The 15,113-nt window shown below is 43.4% G+C and overlaps 1 protein-coding gene across 5 annotated transcripts in view; it reads left to right on the forward strand.

Annotated features, from left to right (window-relative positions):
- The window catches only part of LOC146184664 (uncharacterized), a 45,102-nt gene that overhangs the window by 25,711 nt on the left and 4,278 nt on the right, over positions 1–15,113 (forward strand). For 2 of the 5 annotated variants that reach the window (XM_084609434.1, XM_084609438.1), the window contains exons 2-3: positions 10,932–10,991; positions 11,716–11,927. In XM_084609434.1, the coding sequence (XP_084465560.1) occupies positions 10,952–10,991; positions 11,716–11,927 (252 nt within the window). In that variant the 5' untranslated portion in view covers positions 10,932–10,951. Of the gene's footprint in view, positions 1–7,429; positions 7,539–10,896; positions 10,992–11,715; positions 11,928–15,113 lie in introns of all 5 variants that reach the window. The other 3 variants (XM_084609435.1, XM_084609437.1, XM_084609436.1) reach the window with 3 other exon arrangements.

The raw sequence follows: 15,113 nt of genomic DNA on the forward strand, positions 1-15,113 counted from the left end.
AAAAAAAAACTTCTTTTTAAACAGGGAAATAATAATAACAATAAAAAAAGAAAAGGAAAACGAGGTCCGAGTCGCAAGGTAGTCTGCGCTGGCTTAAAAGGGGGAAAAAAAAGTCCAGAAGGTAGAAACAAAAACTATTCTTTTCATTAAATTATGCAAGGAGCCCATGCGCACCTGGCTCCTGTGAGGGATGCTTTAAACATCGTGGCGCTTATTTAAGCATCGCCCATTAATATAAGAACGCGATTGCTTTGGCGGACCCCGTTTGCATTGCGAATTCAGTAAGTCTACCTTTATTCCACTTGAACCAGTGCGCCTTCGCGACCTATGACGGGTGTTTTTCTCGCTACACCAAATTCCTGGGTTTGACTTACACCCCTACTCAAACTTGACTCAGTTTACATTTCCTCTCAATCACCTTTCTTCAGTTATGGAAGTTCCTTGAGAAATTTAGCGTTATTCTGAACGTTTCAAACTGCTCCTGAATTTTCCATCGAAATTTTTCGTTCACGGTGAACGACGACGACGCCGAATTTTTTCCGATACGGGACCGTTAGTGACATTGAATTAAAGTCTTGTGAATTGGGCCGATGAAGCGATATAAGAGAGCGGTGCTGGTACGGTGTAATGGCGGGTGGCGCAGAACATCTGTAATAATGGATCGAGGCGCATCACCCTCAGCATATATTAAAAGAGCTTGCAAAGCAAAGGCAGGGTACATGAAAAAAAAAAAACAGCAATTATTCTGCTAGAGTAATTGATCAGCTCCATGCAGCACAGAAAGCAGGGCTCGAAAATGCAGCTGGTCATTTAGCGTTTGTTTGTAGGAGGCACCTTGCGCATGTATGCGTTAGTTTCTCCCAGATGATTGCAGCATCATCAATGTTTTCGCTTTTACACAAAGGCCAACCTTAACTTTATGTTTCAGGCCTCCATAGAAAAATTCAGCAGAGTTGAAAAAAAAAAAGCAACGGTATGGAGCTAATGACAGCCCGTTTCCAATAGGAGCTAATATCGGACAGACCATGTCCGGTATGCATCTCAAGCCGGACATACCGGTCTGGTATAATTTGAAACTGGACGGATCTCTAGGTATGAAGATCGTATGCCGCAAGACCATATCCGGTTCGGAACTCAAACAGGACGAGCCCGCCCTATATGGAACTGATATCGCACACAGTCCGTTTCTGAACTCGGGCCGGAGCGATCGATGAAGCGCAACCAGAATAACTATGCCGGAGCATGGCAGTACACTGAATAAGCATCAAAATATACAAAATATACATTACTTCTCTGTATATGTGTGGCCTCAAATACCTCAGAGCTGTGCAGCCATAGAAGTCTACCCTGTACATACGCACATCGCCTCGCCCTTGTGCGTTGTACCCCGCAAGCATAAGCGTTCATTACAAGCGACAATCCGCAACTGAAGAGCCTTCAACGCGAAAGTGCAAAGAACGTAGCATTTCGCAGCGGCAATTAAAATATGCTCAGCATAACTGAAACGCACCACTCACCACGAAATATGCACCATATCAGGGGGCATTTCCTTGAGTGCTTACATGAGCAAAATCATGAGCTGGAAGTGCATTCATTGGCGCCACTGCTCCCCTAGCAGCATGTGAAGCGAAAAGATGAGATATGACACGCATTATTAATGCGAAAGCATTAAAGAGTAAGTTTTTATGCCAAACCGTGGACGTAAATTGTGCACGCGAAAATGGAATCCACGACTGTATGCGAACCTTAGTGCTGTGGTAAAGGTGTTTGCAAAGTGCGACAGGTACTGTGCCTTTCCTTTCTTGTAAGGCAAATAATTACTGATGCTAAAACGTTAGTAGGCTATGTAAAAATAAATAAGGATCATTTATGATGGTGGTAACTAATTATCGTAATAATTATTGACAGTGATTCATAAAAGAACAAAATAACGATATAAACGAAAATAACAAATAAAAGTGCTTAAAGTAAAATAAAATTAAAAATATAGTAATAAGAAGTAAAACAAAAACAAACGCCTATTGGAAATTAAAAAAGTAAAATTTAAAAAAAACTCTCGGCAGCGATAAAGCTTTAGCATTCTCCCAATGCGGGTTTTGCAGCAGAAGTCTCTGCATGTAGCAAAAATAAAATGCGTGCGAAGACGATGATGAAACATCCACTACTAGTTACGTATATGCAGGTATCTCCCATATCTACAGCGTGATAAACGAGACAAGAAAACATATAACGACAAACATGGCGCTGTGTTTGCCGTTATATGTTTTCTTTCTTATCTCGTTTATCGCGCTGTAGATAAGGAACATCGTCACCAACTCGCCCAACATCTGACCAGATGATATCTCGCTTTTTTTCTGTTTTTGTTTTTTTCAGCTGCATCGAATATTCAATCCCTTTATCTCCGCTTGAAAACGTACATAAACTCTATTCAGAATTGGTTGTGTGGCTTGCATCTCACATTAAATGTGAACAAGAGCGCTGTCGTTGTTTTCAATATAAAAGATCCCGTAAGTCTGTCTTTAATGTATCAGCAAAAAATAATTCCTCACGTTACATCTTTAAAGTATCTAGGGGCCATTTATGATGATAATCTTTCATGGCAGCCCAACATTTACCATGCCGCCACGAAAGGGGCTCGGGCCGTGAGCATGTAGTGCCGAAAAAGTCGTCCCCGGTCTGGAATGCGGAGAGATGCACTTTTAATGGTGTATGTAATGTATGTCGGTCTAATTTTAGAGTTAGAGTCAGTGTTCTTTTCTGGTTCACCAGCTAAAACATTTTGTCCACTTGTTCTCTTGAAGCGGTAAGCGCTTCGTTGGTGTCTTTGGCTACTAAAATTTCTCGCCAACAATGTGCTCTACCTTGAAGTCCGAATTCCTCCTTTGCTAGGTACTTACAATTTCTAACTGTTCAGACGTATCTAAGAATACATGAATCAGAGTTTCACCGTTCCAAGTCTGCTTTTGCTGCCAACCGACCTCCTTTTTTGGTGTTCATTGGCCTAAATTTCACACCCCGCAAGTAGTTAAGGTTGCTATACCCTTTAAATGTTTCCCTTCTTAGCATTCTTCCCATGCAAACTAGCGGGTCTTCTGTCGAAATTGTCTTTGACATTTTCCCCACTAATGCTAAATATTTATCATCCTTTATTCTAAAGGATTATTAGATCATTTAGGAACCCCTTCTGCTAGCTTATAACAATATAGCAACCGATGCATCTCAATGTAACGAAAAGGCAGGTGTGGGTATATATTGCCCGCATCTAGACTGTTGTTTTCCTGTGCGTCTTCCGGACTTCACCCCAGTTTTTCAATCAGAGTTTCTGGCGGTGGTACTTGCTTTACGAAAACTAGACTCCTCTTTTTCTGCAATGGCTGTAATTACCGATGTGATGTCCCAGAATTATAAAGCTCTTTTTGGGGTGGAGAGCAGGAAGCACACGCGAAATAGGCCAGTAAAAGGTTTAATCAGAGCTAGATGTCCCCGCTAACCCGATGCTCTCTGGGCTAAGTCTGGACGCCACTGCGGTGATCCAGTGCTTGAAGTGGGATATGATGACCATAGCTGCAGGCAGCGTTGATGATAACTGTTTACACGGCGAGCTCAATATACTCGCCAGCATGCAGGACTAGCGAGCCGAGCCGTATTTGTATTTTCAGGCAGTCGTCCCTCGGGAGACGAGGCCGGGTCGATCTGCTCTAGAGCGTCTTTCGTTCCTCTCTGCCCCGCCGTCCTTCTGTGGCTTTCCTTGTCACCTCGGGTCCTTTCTTCCCATTCTCAAAACCCTCGCCATCCTCGCAACAGCGTTCGTGTAGCCGTCATTAACACGGCGTCCCCGCATTCCAGCGTGTCGTTCAGCGACCCTTCTTCGCATACGGTTTTCAGACAAAAGGCGACACGAGCAGGCAAAATTGGGGAGAGGTCGGTGTCTCCCGAATCACCGCACAGCCCGGATCTCAAGTTCCGGCACAGGCAATTAGCCATCACACCCACTCTCTATCGTTGTGCTCATCCTCCTATTCATCAGTGATCTCTACAATTGTAAAAACTTCCTCTCCCTGATTCCTCGACATCTGAAACTTTTACACATGATAAGGGTACCAGGTCACAGCAATGCGATTTTAAATGAATATGCTGATAGCTCGGCAAAAGAGTCCCTCAATGGCTCCGTATTATCTATCCTTCTGGCGACAGCGTATATCATCGCAGCGAGGTTTCAGAGAAACATTTTATCAAACATGCAAACTGGACACATTTTAAGATCTGACGACTGCCTGCATCTGAAATATTCTTGGAAAAGGAAATTATGCACTCACGGCAACTTGAGATTTCTCTAACCAGCTTACGCTGCCGTACCCGATTTCTAAATTTTTATCTTCACAGGTCTGGTTTGGCATTTTATCCAGCCTGTGCATTTTGCGGTGAACGAGAATGATTAGATCATATTTTTAGTTTTGCCGCCACTTCACTACGTTGAGAAGATAGTTGATGGAAAAGCTATTGCTACAGCTTGGCATCAGTTTAAGTAGCCCGATATTGTTGTCATTTGGCGCCACCATCCTTAGTCACAGTCACACGTCTGTTTTTCATCATCATCATCATCATCATTACCGTCGTCGTCGTCATCATCATCATCAGCCTGACTCTGCCCACTGCAGGGCGAAGACCTCTCCTATATTTCTCCAATTAACCCGGTTCTGTGCTAGCTGCATCCAATTGACCCCTGCGAACTTCTTAACCTCATCCGCTCACCTAATTTTCTGCCGCCCCCTGCTACGCTTTCCTTCCCTTGGAATCCAGTTTGTTACCCTAAGCGACCATCGATTATCCTCTCTTCGCACTACATGTCCTGCCCATGCCAATTTCTTCTTCTTGATTTCCACTAGAATGTCAGTAACTGGAGTTATTTCCTTCCCTTGGAATCCAGTTTGTTACCCTAAGCGACCATCGATTATCCTCTCTTCGCACTACATGTCCTGCCCATGCCCATTTCTTCTTCTTGATTTCCACTAGAATGTCAGTAACATGAGTTATTTCTCTGACCCACTCTGCACGCTTCCTATTTCTTAATGTTACCCCTACCATTTTTCGTTCCATAGCCCTCTGCGTTGTCCTCAACTTAGGTAGGACCCTCTTGGTTAGCCTCCACGTTTCAGCCCCATAGGTGAGTACAGGTAAGATGCAACTCTTGTACACTTTCCTCTTGAGCGATACCGGTAAGCTGCTAGTCATTATCTGCGAGTGCTTGCCAAATGCGCTCCATCCCAATCTTATTCTTCTTGTTATTTCCTTTTCATGGTCCGGATCTGCGGTTACTACCTGTCCTAAGTATAGACATATTCGCCTACTACTTCAGTGTTTCGCTACCAATCGCAAACTGCTGTTCCTTCCCGAGGTTGTTGAACATAACCTTAGTCTTGTGCATATCGATTTTCAAGCCTACCTTTCTACTTTTCCTGTCTAGATCATCGATGAAACTTTGCAGTTCATCTCCTGAGTTAATTAGCAAGGGAATGTCATCAGCAAATCGCAGATTACTGAGGTATTCTCCATCTACCCTTATCCCTAACTGCTCCCATTCCAAGTCTTTGAATACTTCCTCTAAGCAAGCTGTGAATAGTACCGGGGAGATTGTGTCTCCTTGCCTAACACCTTTCTTTATGGGAATTTTATTACTTTCTTTATGCAGAACTATGGTTGCTGTGCAGCCACTATATATATCTTCCAGCACTTTCACGTACGGCTCGTCTACCCCCTGATTTCGCAATGCCTGCATCACCGCCGAGGTTTCAACTGAGTCAAATGCTTTTTCGTAATCATCATCATCATCATCAGCCCGATTATACCCACTGCAGGGCGAAGGCCTCTCCCATATTTCTCCACTTAACCCGGTTCCGTGTTAATCAATGAATGCTATGTATAAGGGCTGGTTATATTCGGAGCATTTTTCTGTCACCTGGTTGATGGTATGGATTTGATCGATAGTAGAGTACCATTTCCGAAACCCTGCTTGACTCTTCGCTTGACTAAGTCTAAGGTTGTCCTGATTCTATTAGGGGTTACCTTAGTAAATACCTTATACGTAACAGACAGTAAGTTGATTGGTCTGTAACTTTTAAGGTGCTTAGCGTCCACTTTCTTATGAATGAGGATAATATTTGCGTTTTTCCATGGTTTCTGTACTTTGGATGACACCAGGCACTGCGTATACAAGGTGGCCAGTTTTTTTAGCACGATATCCCCTCATCCTTCAACAAATCTGTATTTATCTGATCCTCTCCAGCTGCTTTCCCCCTTTTCAAAGTTTCTATTACTTTCTTAACCTCGTCCTTCGTCACTGGTGGAACATCTGACTGTTCTTCCCTACCGCCAATCTCATTACGGTCTTGACTACTTTGGCTACAGTAGCGAAAGGTCTGTTTTTACCGTCACGCAAATTTCTTACTGGAATCAAATCGTTGGCCTTGCTAAATTTTTCAACATAACTTCTTCTGCAAATCCCAGTGTCGATCTCCTGGGCGCGTTATGACTTTTCATTTTTTATTTCATTTACCTCACCTTTTCTTTTCTTATCCTCTTCCCCTCCAATCATATTCTTTTTCTTTTTTTTACATGTAAGCATAATTCCAAAACTTTCTTTGCTGCCCAATTCTTGGCTGATCCCCCTGTGCGGGTATGTGCCATATGTTATTTGGACAACAACAACAACGATATCCTGAAATCTACGTGCGAAACAAAAATACGTTGTAAATAGCCGAGAAAAGGCTTCAGCGTGCGTAAAGGGCCATCGGTGAGCTACCGCCACCATTTCAAAACCCAGGTGTGTGTGTGCAATAACAATGTTACGCTAGATAAGATGAAATCCGGAAACCGCGGCCAGCTCGCCGTGGCGCACGGAATAAAGACTTCGATGATCGTGGTGGTTCAGCATGACGGTCCACCATTCGGCTTCTCCATAAACTTAATAGCCCCATCAACATAAACAAATCATAAGCCACATCACAGTTCTTCCGAACGGGCATTGTGTGATTTCAAAGTCCTTCTTTGATCCGAGAGCAGGGGTTTTGGTGCGGGGAGTGTGCGCTGCCCTAGAAGAGCCGCCTATATAGGTGGCTACCGTATCTCGACGTTCTTCTGTGCCTCTCTGAATTTTTACATTCGTTGTGGTGGCAATTACAGGGTTTTAAAAGATTTGCATATGCAGCCCAGTGATTTGAGGCATGAGCGATTTGTTACTGTTCCTCGGAAGTTTTCCCATGTAAGAAAGAGGGGAAAAAAGTTTCCCGTGGCGTAGTGGGCAGAGTGTCCGGCTCCTGTGCAAAAATAGGCGGTTGGATCGAATGCTTCTGTGCGCGCTTTTTTTTTAGTTCCATTTTTTTTTTGCGATATGCAGTGGCGTTAATTTAAAGCGCTGCGCATTTCTTTCCAGCTTGGGGGCGATTTATTTGTGCAGAAATCAGGGCCATCAACCCGTGAAGGAAATTCCGGAATCACAGATCCGCCTGGTTTCACGGTGGACCAGCCTGTTCAATAAACTGGTACGCCGAATCCAGTTAAAGTTGATACAGTATTTTTCAGTACGGCTGAGAAAGATTTAATTCATTTTTGTTCATTTTTTATCTGTTTTTATTTTCTTAGTGCCACCGTTGTCATTTCATTCAGCGCCTTTTGACGTATTTAAGTAATACACGGGAATTATAAACTCGTTTACAAACACATTCTCAGATATGTACGGGTTCTGCTCGTGAATACATGAATAGCGGAAAAATAAATCTTTGTGCCACGGAGTGGGAACCGTATTTTGTATAGAAAACTGGATGCCGTTGAACATATGTTTGTGAAATATTTGGATGGGGTTTTCATTTGTCCTACAGGTTGTCCTACAGCCAACTTTGCACAAATATTTTCCTTTAAACGCCGTGGAATTCGGTTCCTAGCTGTAGAAAATGATGACGGTGTTCGGTATGACATGATAATGCTGTTAGGTTTGCACAGCGTGTGGAAACGCTGAATGGCCTTTCGCCACGCTGATCTGCGCATCAGAGGCCTATCCGAGAGTATGTTGAGAATTCCGTCCTACGGATAGCTGATGTTTTGAAAACTTTTTTGTGTGTACCTGAGATTATTAAAGTACTGGAAAAGGGATCAATTTGATCTTTTAAAGTAGATGTATTGTATGTAAATAGGCTCCCTTTAGAAATAAAATTACGAGGGACTTTAGCGACCAACGTATTGAAAAGCGAAAGCCTGAAAAGCCTCATATTGTCTAGTGTTCCTGCCATCTGGAATCCCACACTTGAACTCGCGCCAAGGAACGCCACGCCACGCTACAGCCGCCGCAAAAGCAGGACACACTTTGTCCACGACAGTATGTAGGGGGTCTCTGAAAACGTACCCTTCCTATCCTATAATTTCCCTCCCATCGTTATCCTCTTGTCGGCATTCGCTGCAGTGCTGCATATAATTATAATTGGTTTACAGGAAAGGAAAGGCGAGTATCTGTCACGCTTTCTCCGGCAAGTGTGAGTTTGGCCAGTACACCATCGCTCCTGTCGGGTGGCGTTCCTCGGCGCGCGTTTAAGTGTGGCGTTGTAGATGGCCGGGACGCATCCCGCCTCGGTCAATCAGAACGCCGCAAGAGCGGGACACACTTTGTCCACGACAGCATGAGCCATTAAAGGCTTTCGCCTTAAAATTGGACAGTCTGTCATTTTTGTGAAATATAGGGGGAAACATCCGCATGCCGTAGTCGCTTGCGCGGTGGAGCGGAAGGACCGTGGCTCGATTTTCGGCGGTGAGGTGACTTTTTTATCAGGGTTCAGTTCACGTGAACACATTTTTGGCTGACACTTTTGTCTACACTATTCAAGAGCCAGGAAAGGCTTTTGCTTTAATACTGAGCATGCACAAAGCCCAGCTAGCGTCAGTGCCACCGAATGTCGAATGCCAATGACATTGCGCCACCGCGGCGATGTTCATGATCACTTCGTAATAACGAACACTACATATCCCATTTCGCAATTATGCATACAAAAAGCCATACTAATATAGGCGCTACTAATGACATTCACTGCAGCGTGAATCGTAGAGCAGAGCAAAATGTTGCCAGAATGCAACAGCGCACCGAATTCAGAGAGTAGGTTGAAAAAATCGTGAAATTTCTGCCTGTGTTTAAACAAAACACGTCACCTTTAACTTGTGGCACTTTGCCTGTACAAATGTTCACACTTGATTCTGTTAGTGTTTAAACCGTTGGAAAGGTTTAAATATTGTCGGTCGCATCAAATATGTGATGGTAACCTGTACCGACATTACGAATACTCAAACGCGTGCACACGTCTGTTTAAATAAAGCCCACCTCACACCTTGGTACGTAAAACACTGGCTGACATTGCTTTTTTTTTTTTTCGTTTTCATAACGACCAAAGGAGTTCAATAAGATGCATCATTGGCTTAGCCGCAGTAATCGTCATGTTTTCACCACACAAAAGGTAATGAAAGAGTAGCTTACATTCGCCGGAATGACGCTCGCATTTCAAAACATCACTGGTAGTAAAAAAATAGCGGGGAAAAATTGCAAACAGCACCATCATTAGCCTGACTATACCCCCAGCAGGGCGAAGGCCTCTCCCAAATTCCTCCAATTAACCTGGTCTTGTACTAGCTGCTTCCACTTGACCCCTGCGAACTTCTTAACCTCATCCGCCCACCTAACTTTCTGCCGCCCCCTACTCAGTACTGTTAAACGATAAATAGCGCGAAATAGAGATCGATCAAAACGTTCATTTCCTCGCTCGTAGCAAGTAATCGCTGGCGACTGCGACGCCAAATTGCTAAGTGAGGCATTAAATCCTGAAATTAAAAAAAAAAGAGCAGCCGGAGATAAATGATCAACAAACCACCCCACATATTTCTATACACAACTAAGCGGCAGCTATAGTTAAAGGCAGTTTTAATTTCACTTGAAACTGTTAAACTCATGTTAGCATGAGCCAACATGAACTACACAATGTATCGCCACCGAGCGGGACGATACCAAGCAGCAAGCCACGGCGTACAGGAAGCACGCCGTAATATGGCCTGGAAAGATGCGTGCGCGACAGGGAACTCAGTCACTAGGCGAAGGCGGTGGCGAGAGCGGATGCAATCGCCATCGCAAACCCTAGCCTAAAAGGATCATCCACGCTATGAAACAAATGCCGTCATTCGCCTAATTTTCAGCGTTTTTTTTTTTTTTTTCTTGGTCCGCCCGAGTAAGAAGAGCGGTCTTTGTGCGCGCCTACTCTTCGATTATTCAAGTGCAGACATCACAGTAGCAATGAGTCATGTAATAGGTTATGTGCCGTGCTTGTATGTTTTATTTAGCGGCTGGAAGTATTTAATGAAAGGGTCGAAAACGGTTATAAGACTAAATTATCCTATCACCAGCGTGATAAGTTCCTGTGAATTGCCTAAATGCAATGATGCGTCTTCTTGACATCGTCGTAAGTTAGGTGTGTTATGAGAATTTTTAAAGAATCGTCCTGCATAAAATATTTTCAGAAAGTTTTTGAGGAAACGTTTTTTTTTTTTTTTTCGACTTCTGTGAGACGTTCGAATAGCGCATGATGGAGGTAGCCATTTGTAGCTTTTGCAAGATGTTTGTAAAACATTTTGTGTTCTATAGGAAGGGCAAAGGCCATTGCGTGCATATGCAAACTAGAATACCAGACAGACTCTTGACGCAAAGTGATTATCACAGTGTGTTTTAAGGCTAGTGCTCATTGCCACAGGATTATTAAGTGCATTCTAGATGTAAAATGGTTAGGTTTTTGGCTACTGAAGCATGAGTAGCGAATCATCGGAAACTGGGCTGAGAAGCTCTATTTAGCCACAAAATGACTCTTTCTCATGCAGTGTGCTTCTGCGCGTGTCACTTCTCTCCGCTGCAGAACCGCTGTTCTGCCTAAGCATGAAGGCGTGGTGTGTCATCCTGGCAGCCATTTCGACAGGTAAGGCTGTTTTTGGTCTTCGCTAAGTATAATACCTACAATGAATAAAGCGTTGTGGTGTACCTTATTCGTACATGTTTTTCTTACAAGATAACCTAGCGTCATGGAACAACAAGACAAAATATGGTACTGAATTCAGCCTTAATGTACAGACGCTGCAAAATATGAGTGCTTAATGTAATTATTGTACATCTTACTGTAGTTTTTCCTAATGTTCAAATCTTTTCCAACAAACTCTTGTTTTCGTTGTATATTTCTAGGTTCGTCTTTGTTGCTTGAATGTGCAATGTGAGCTGCATGCACGAAATTTTACTCTTTTCTTATGTACGTCAAGGCCTTCTATCAGCTTGGAGGTTCAGATGTATACCGCTTATTTTTGGGCTCGTGTCTAGCCACCTCCCTCGAAGAAACAAAAAGCAAACGAAAACGATTTTTTGTGCCTTTTTGGGGAAACCAAAACCCTGCACACATGGCGGTCCAAACACACGGCCATAGATATACGTTACCAAGTTATTCCAAGGAGGAAGCGCGCCCCCATCGCTTACATCTACCACTCACACCTTTGCTGAGCCGAGTTTTTATTTACTCCTTCCTACTGACGCTTCACTGCTGTCGGATTTTTAGTTGTGCTGCACAACGAAAGAAGTCAAAAACCAATGAAACCTCTGAAACTATTTGCAGCTCGCTATACCACATTTCATCAAATCCTTTTTTTCTTCCTAAGGCTGTGCCTGGGAAGGCAGCCCCTCCGAACAAGAAAAGGTGCTCCGTCAGCTCTTCGCCAACGTTGGACCAGACAACCTGTTTCTTAGCAACGTTAAGTTCAACATCCGAGAAACAGGAGCGCCCAGTAACAGCACGCTGTATCGCTTCAACCTGGAAAACGGCAAGATGTGGAACCTGCATACCAAGTTGATGCCCAAGTTTCATGAAGAGGTCGTATATGCTTTTGTGCTCACAAAGGCGCTGTCCTAGAAGACGCATCAAAATATGCCAAGCTTCCTTGAATACTTGAAGCACTGATGCTTTCGGCTGAATCTACAGGTTTCTTTGCTCTCTCTTTCTAGTAACGCTTCCACCGTTCACCAGACAGATATATCGTCAGAAAATTGAGAACGTAGCCAAAGCTTCCTGCTCTTTGAATGCACTGAAAGGAGCCTGACTTACCTTCCACGGCATTAGTGACAGCTTCACTTAGGACATTCAACGCGTACGTCTGCCAATCATGGGTCATTCTAAAGGGCTGACACTTTCAAGGATACTGTTCCTGATCAGCTGGTGCCACTTCTGGCTTCAATATCCCAGTCAAATTTAAATTAAAACGATTACAAATTTCCCCCTGCAAATATTCTGAGACTCGTTGTTACGATCGCCAAATGAGACGGCACTCACCGTTTGTATACAGGGTGTTTTTAGAGGGTCCAAACTTGCTTCAGGTTTACTTTAACCCTCAGGCTGTATTGGGGCTGCATGGGCACAGGTAAGAAGCAGAATTATTGAATTATTCTGCTTAAAAACTAAGTACCTTAAGTAATTTTTAAAATCTTTATATTAGACAATATGCACTTTATGCAGGATTGGAGCTCGTCCTTCACATAGTATAGCCGAGAAAGGAAATTTTATAACTTATGGGGGGCTCATCAGCTCCGCCTTTGACGGAATAGCGTAGGCTACCAGCCAACATATAAAGCCCCGCTCTAACCGAGCCGTATGAACGTGCCTGCGTGGCCTACGGGGTAACGTGAATGCAAGGGTCCCGGCAAGTTGCTTCTGATATCACCCTCCCATATATGAAAGGAGAGGCCCAAGTTGGCCTCTTAAAGAGGCGAGTTGGTCCGTGTGTTACAGTCATTGATATAGACAAACGTCATGTTTGTAAACAAAAGTGGCGCAGCGATCGGCAGCTACAAGGGTGTAGGTAAAAACCCGCCGGGCCTACACTGCGCCAAGCTGCGCTTCCTTCGAAACCAACTCGCGCGTGCGAATATTTCCAAGTGTGCGGGTATTTTGTGTTACGAAAACAATTTTCAGCCCATTCGCCATTTTCAGCCCACCACGCAGAGTGCTTTATCAGCTTTGTTCTCCCTGCCAACAACAGTGCGGCTCTGGTGGGCGGCTGTAAAATTGACTTATTACTTTAAATGAAAACGAGAAGGCGCAAGGTGTAAGAAATACTAGTCGTCTACACTCGTCAACTTCCGGGCCTATTCCTAGCGCATGAAAGGAGGAGGATGACGTCATAATCGGCTGGAAGCATGTTTCATATGACGAACCTTTTGTTAAGCTTTCTTCATTTGCAAGCACTTTCACTCTAGAGAACGTAGAATATTACCGGCAACCTAAGTCATACACTTTCTTGAATAATGAGAGCTCGATTTAGTTCTCTGTAGCTTCACCTATCCTTGTTCAGTGCTCTTTCATACAGTAATTTATATAGTATTTTACACTAAAGGTGATCTGCTTACGTCTTTTACTAATTTCTCACAAGCTTTGAAGAGTCTTTCTAGTCATCGTTCTGTTTAATTTCCTGGCTACGAAGCCGTCATCTTTCTAACTCTTTCCCAATAATCCTCTCTGCTCAATATACCTCGAATTCGGAAACGGAGGCCATCTTTACGAGAGGACAGAATCACACCCGTGCCGTAATGTTCCGGTCTCTATGCTTTAACGTTGAAAGTTGATAACGAAGTTATTATAAAACGTGTATTGGGCAAAATACATACTATCATTTTCACACTCTGAGAACTTCGATTCGCTCAACAAAATCCCGATTTTCCATATGCCGTCTCTCCGCACCAGGGGTTCATTTCGCGATTTCGATGTTGGGGAAAATATTCGTAAATGTCAACAACAAAGACCGAGTTTTCTCGGCTCTGCAAACAAAGCCCTTTTCAACCACTTACTTTGCCCACTTGTCCTGTCCCGGTGAAGACCGAAGAACCAAACCTGCTTTGAATCTATGGTGTTTCATTCTGGAGTTGTGGTGGCGGATAATTGCTGCTTGAGCACTATACTTCCTCTCACAAGATGTTTGCAGCACTGCGAAAGGCAGGGGAGTCCTGGCCCATTCAGGATCACGCGCTCTAATAGATAATTGTGCTTCTAAGTGCCTCCCGCCCCTGCTCACTACAATCAATAATTATGCTTTTACTGTCACCCTCAGCAATTCGGGAGGCGAGATAAGCGTAGGACCTCCATTTCCTACTGTAGTACGCATGATCCTGATTGGAGCAGGTCGCCCCAGCCTTTCGCAGTGCTGCAAACATCGTCTGAGACGACTCTACATCCAACCCGTGTCTTGCAAAAATATGCAGGGATATATGTACACGCACAATATGTCACTTTAAGTTGGCAGCAACTGAATAAGACAAATGGAGAATGAACGCAATAGGAAGCGCTCATAAAAAGACAAAAAGAAAAAAAAAACAGAAATTGAACAGTTATGGTCTGAACAAATCCTGACTGCAGAAATATGACTTTTTGCGCCAAATATGCTCATAACAAACAAACTTGAAGTTAATATTAGCAATAAATTGAATTCAAAAAAGATGCACTATATCATACCTCATTGTTCACTACTGCATAAAATGTATCCCACGTAGCCTGAACTTATTAAGAAGTTAATATATGAACTTTAGGACAAGGCAACTGGAGGCAGGTGTTGGCAGCGTTGCAAAGCTATTACTCCCTCTACATTACAGAATCAATTGTGTTATTTTAATGAACTGCGAAAAATTATAAACCAGGCGAGAATGCCTTAACACAACAATGACTGTATAGCCTTGATTTTTTATCTTGAATTGTTCATAGAACAGCCAATAAGATCTTGTGTTAGGCTTCCTCCTACTGTGTTTCAAAATACTTTGAAACCTTGGCTTAGGCTATATATTAGTCCCCGGAGGGGATTTCAGACATTATTGTGGTAGCATACTTATACATCTCATACTCATGGCTTCATGGATCAAAGCTCGTACTTCTCTTCCGGAATAGGGCTAATTCATGATCTTTGTTACTTCTAGCCCTCACTACAAGACACGAAATAGATACCCGTTCTTGAACAGACTTGGGCGTTAAAAATAAGTATTGGGATTCGAAAGAACGTGTGGTTAGACATTGGTTCAG

Source organism: Amblyomma maculatum, chromosome 7 (genome assembly GCF_055883805.1).
Source record: "Amblyomma maculatum isolate TAMU_Amacu chromosome 7, ASM5588380v1, whole genome shotgun sequence".
In the NCBI taxonomy this organism is placed as follows: domain Eukaryota; kingdom Metazoa; phylum Arthropoda; class Arachnida; order Ixodida; family Ixodidae; genus Amblyomma; species Amblyomma maculatum.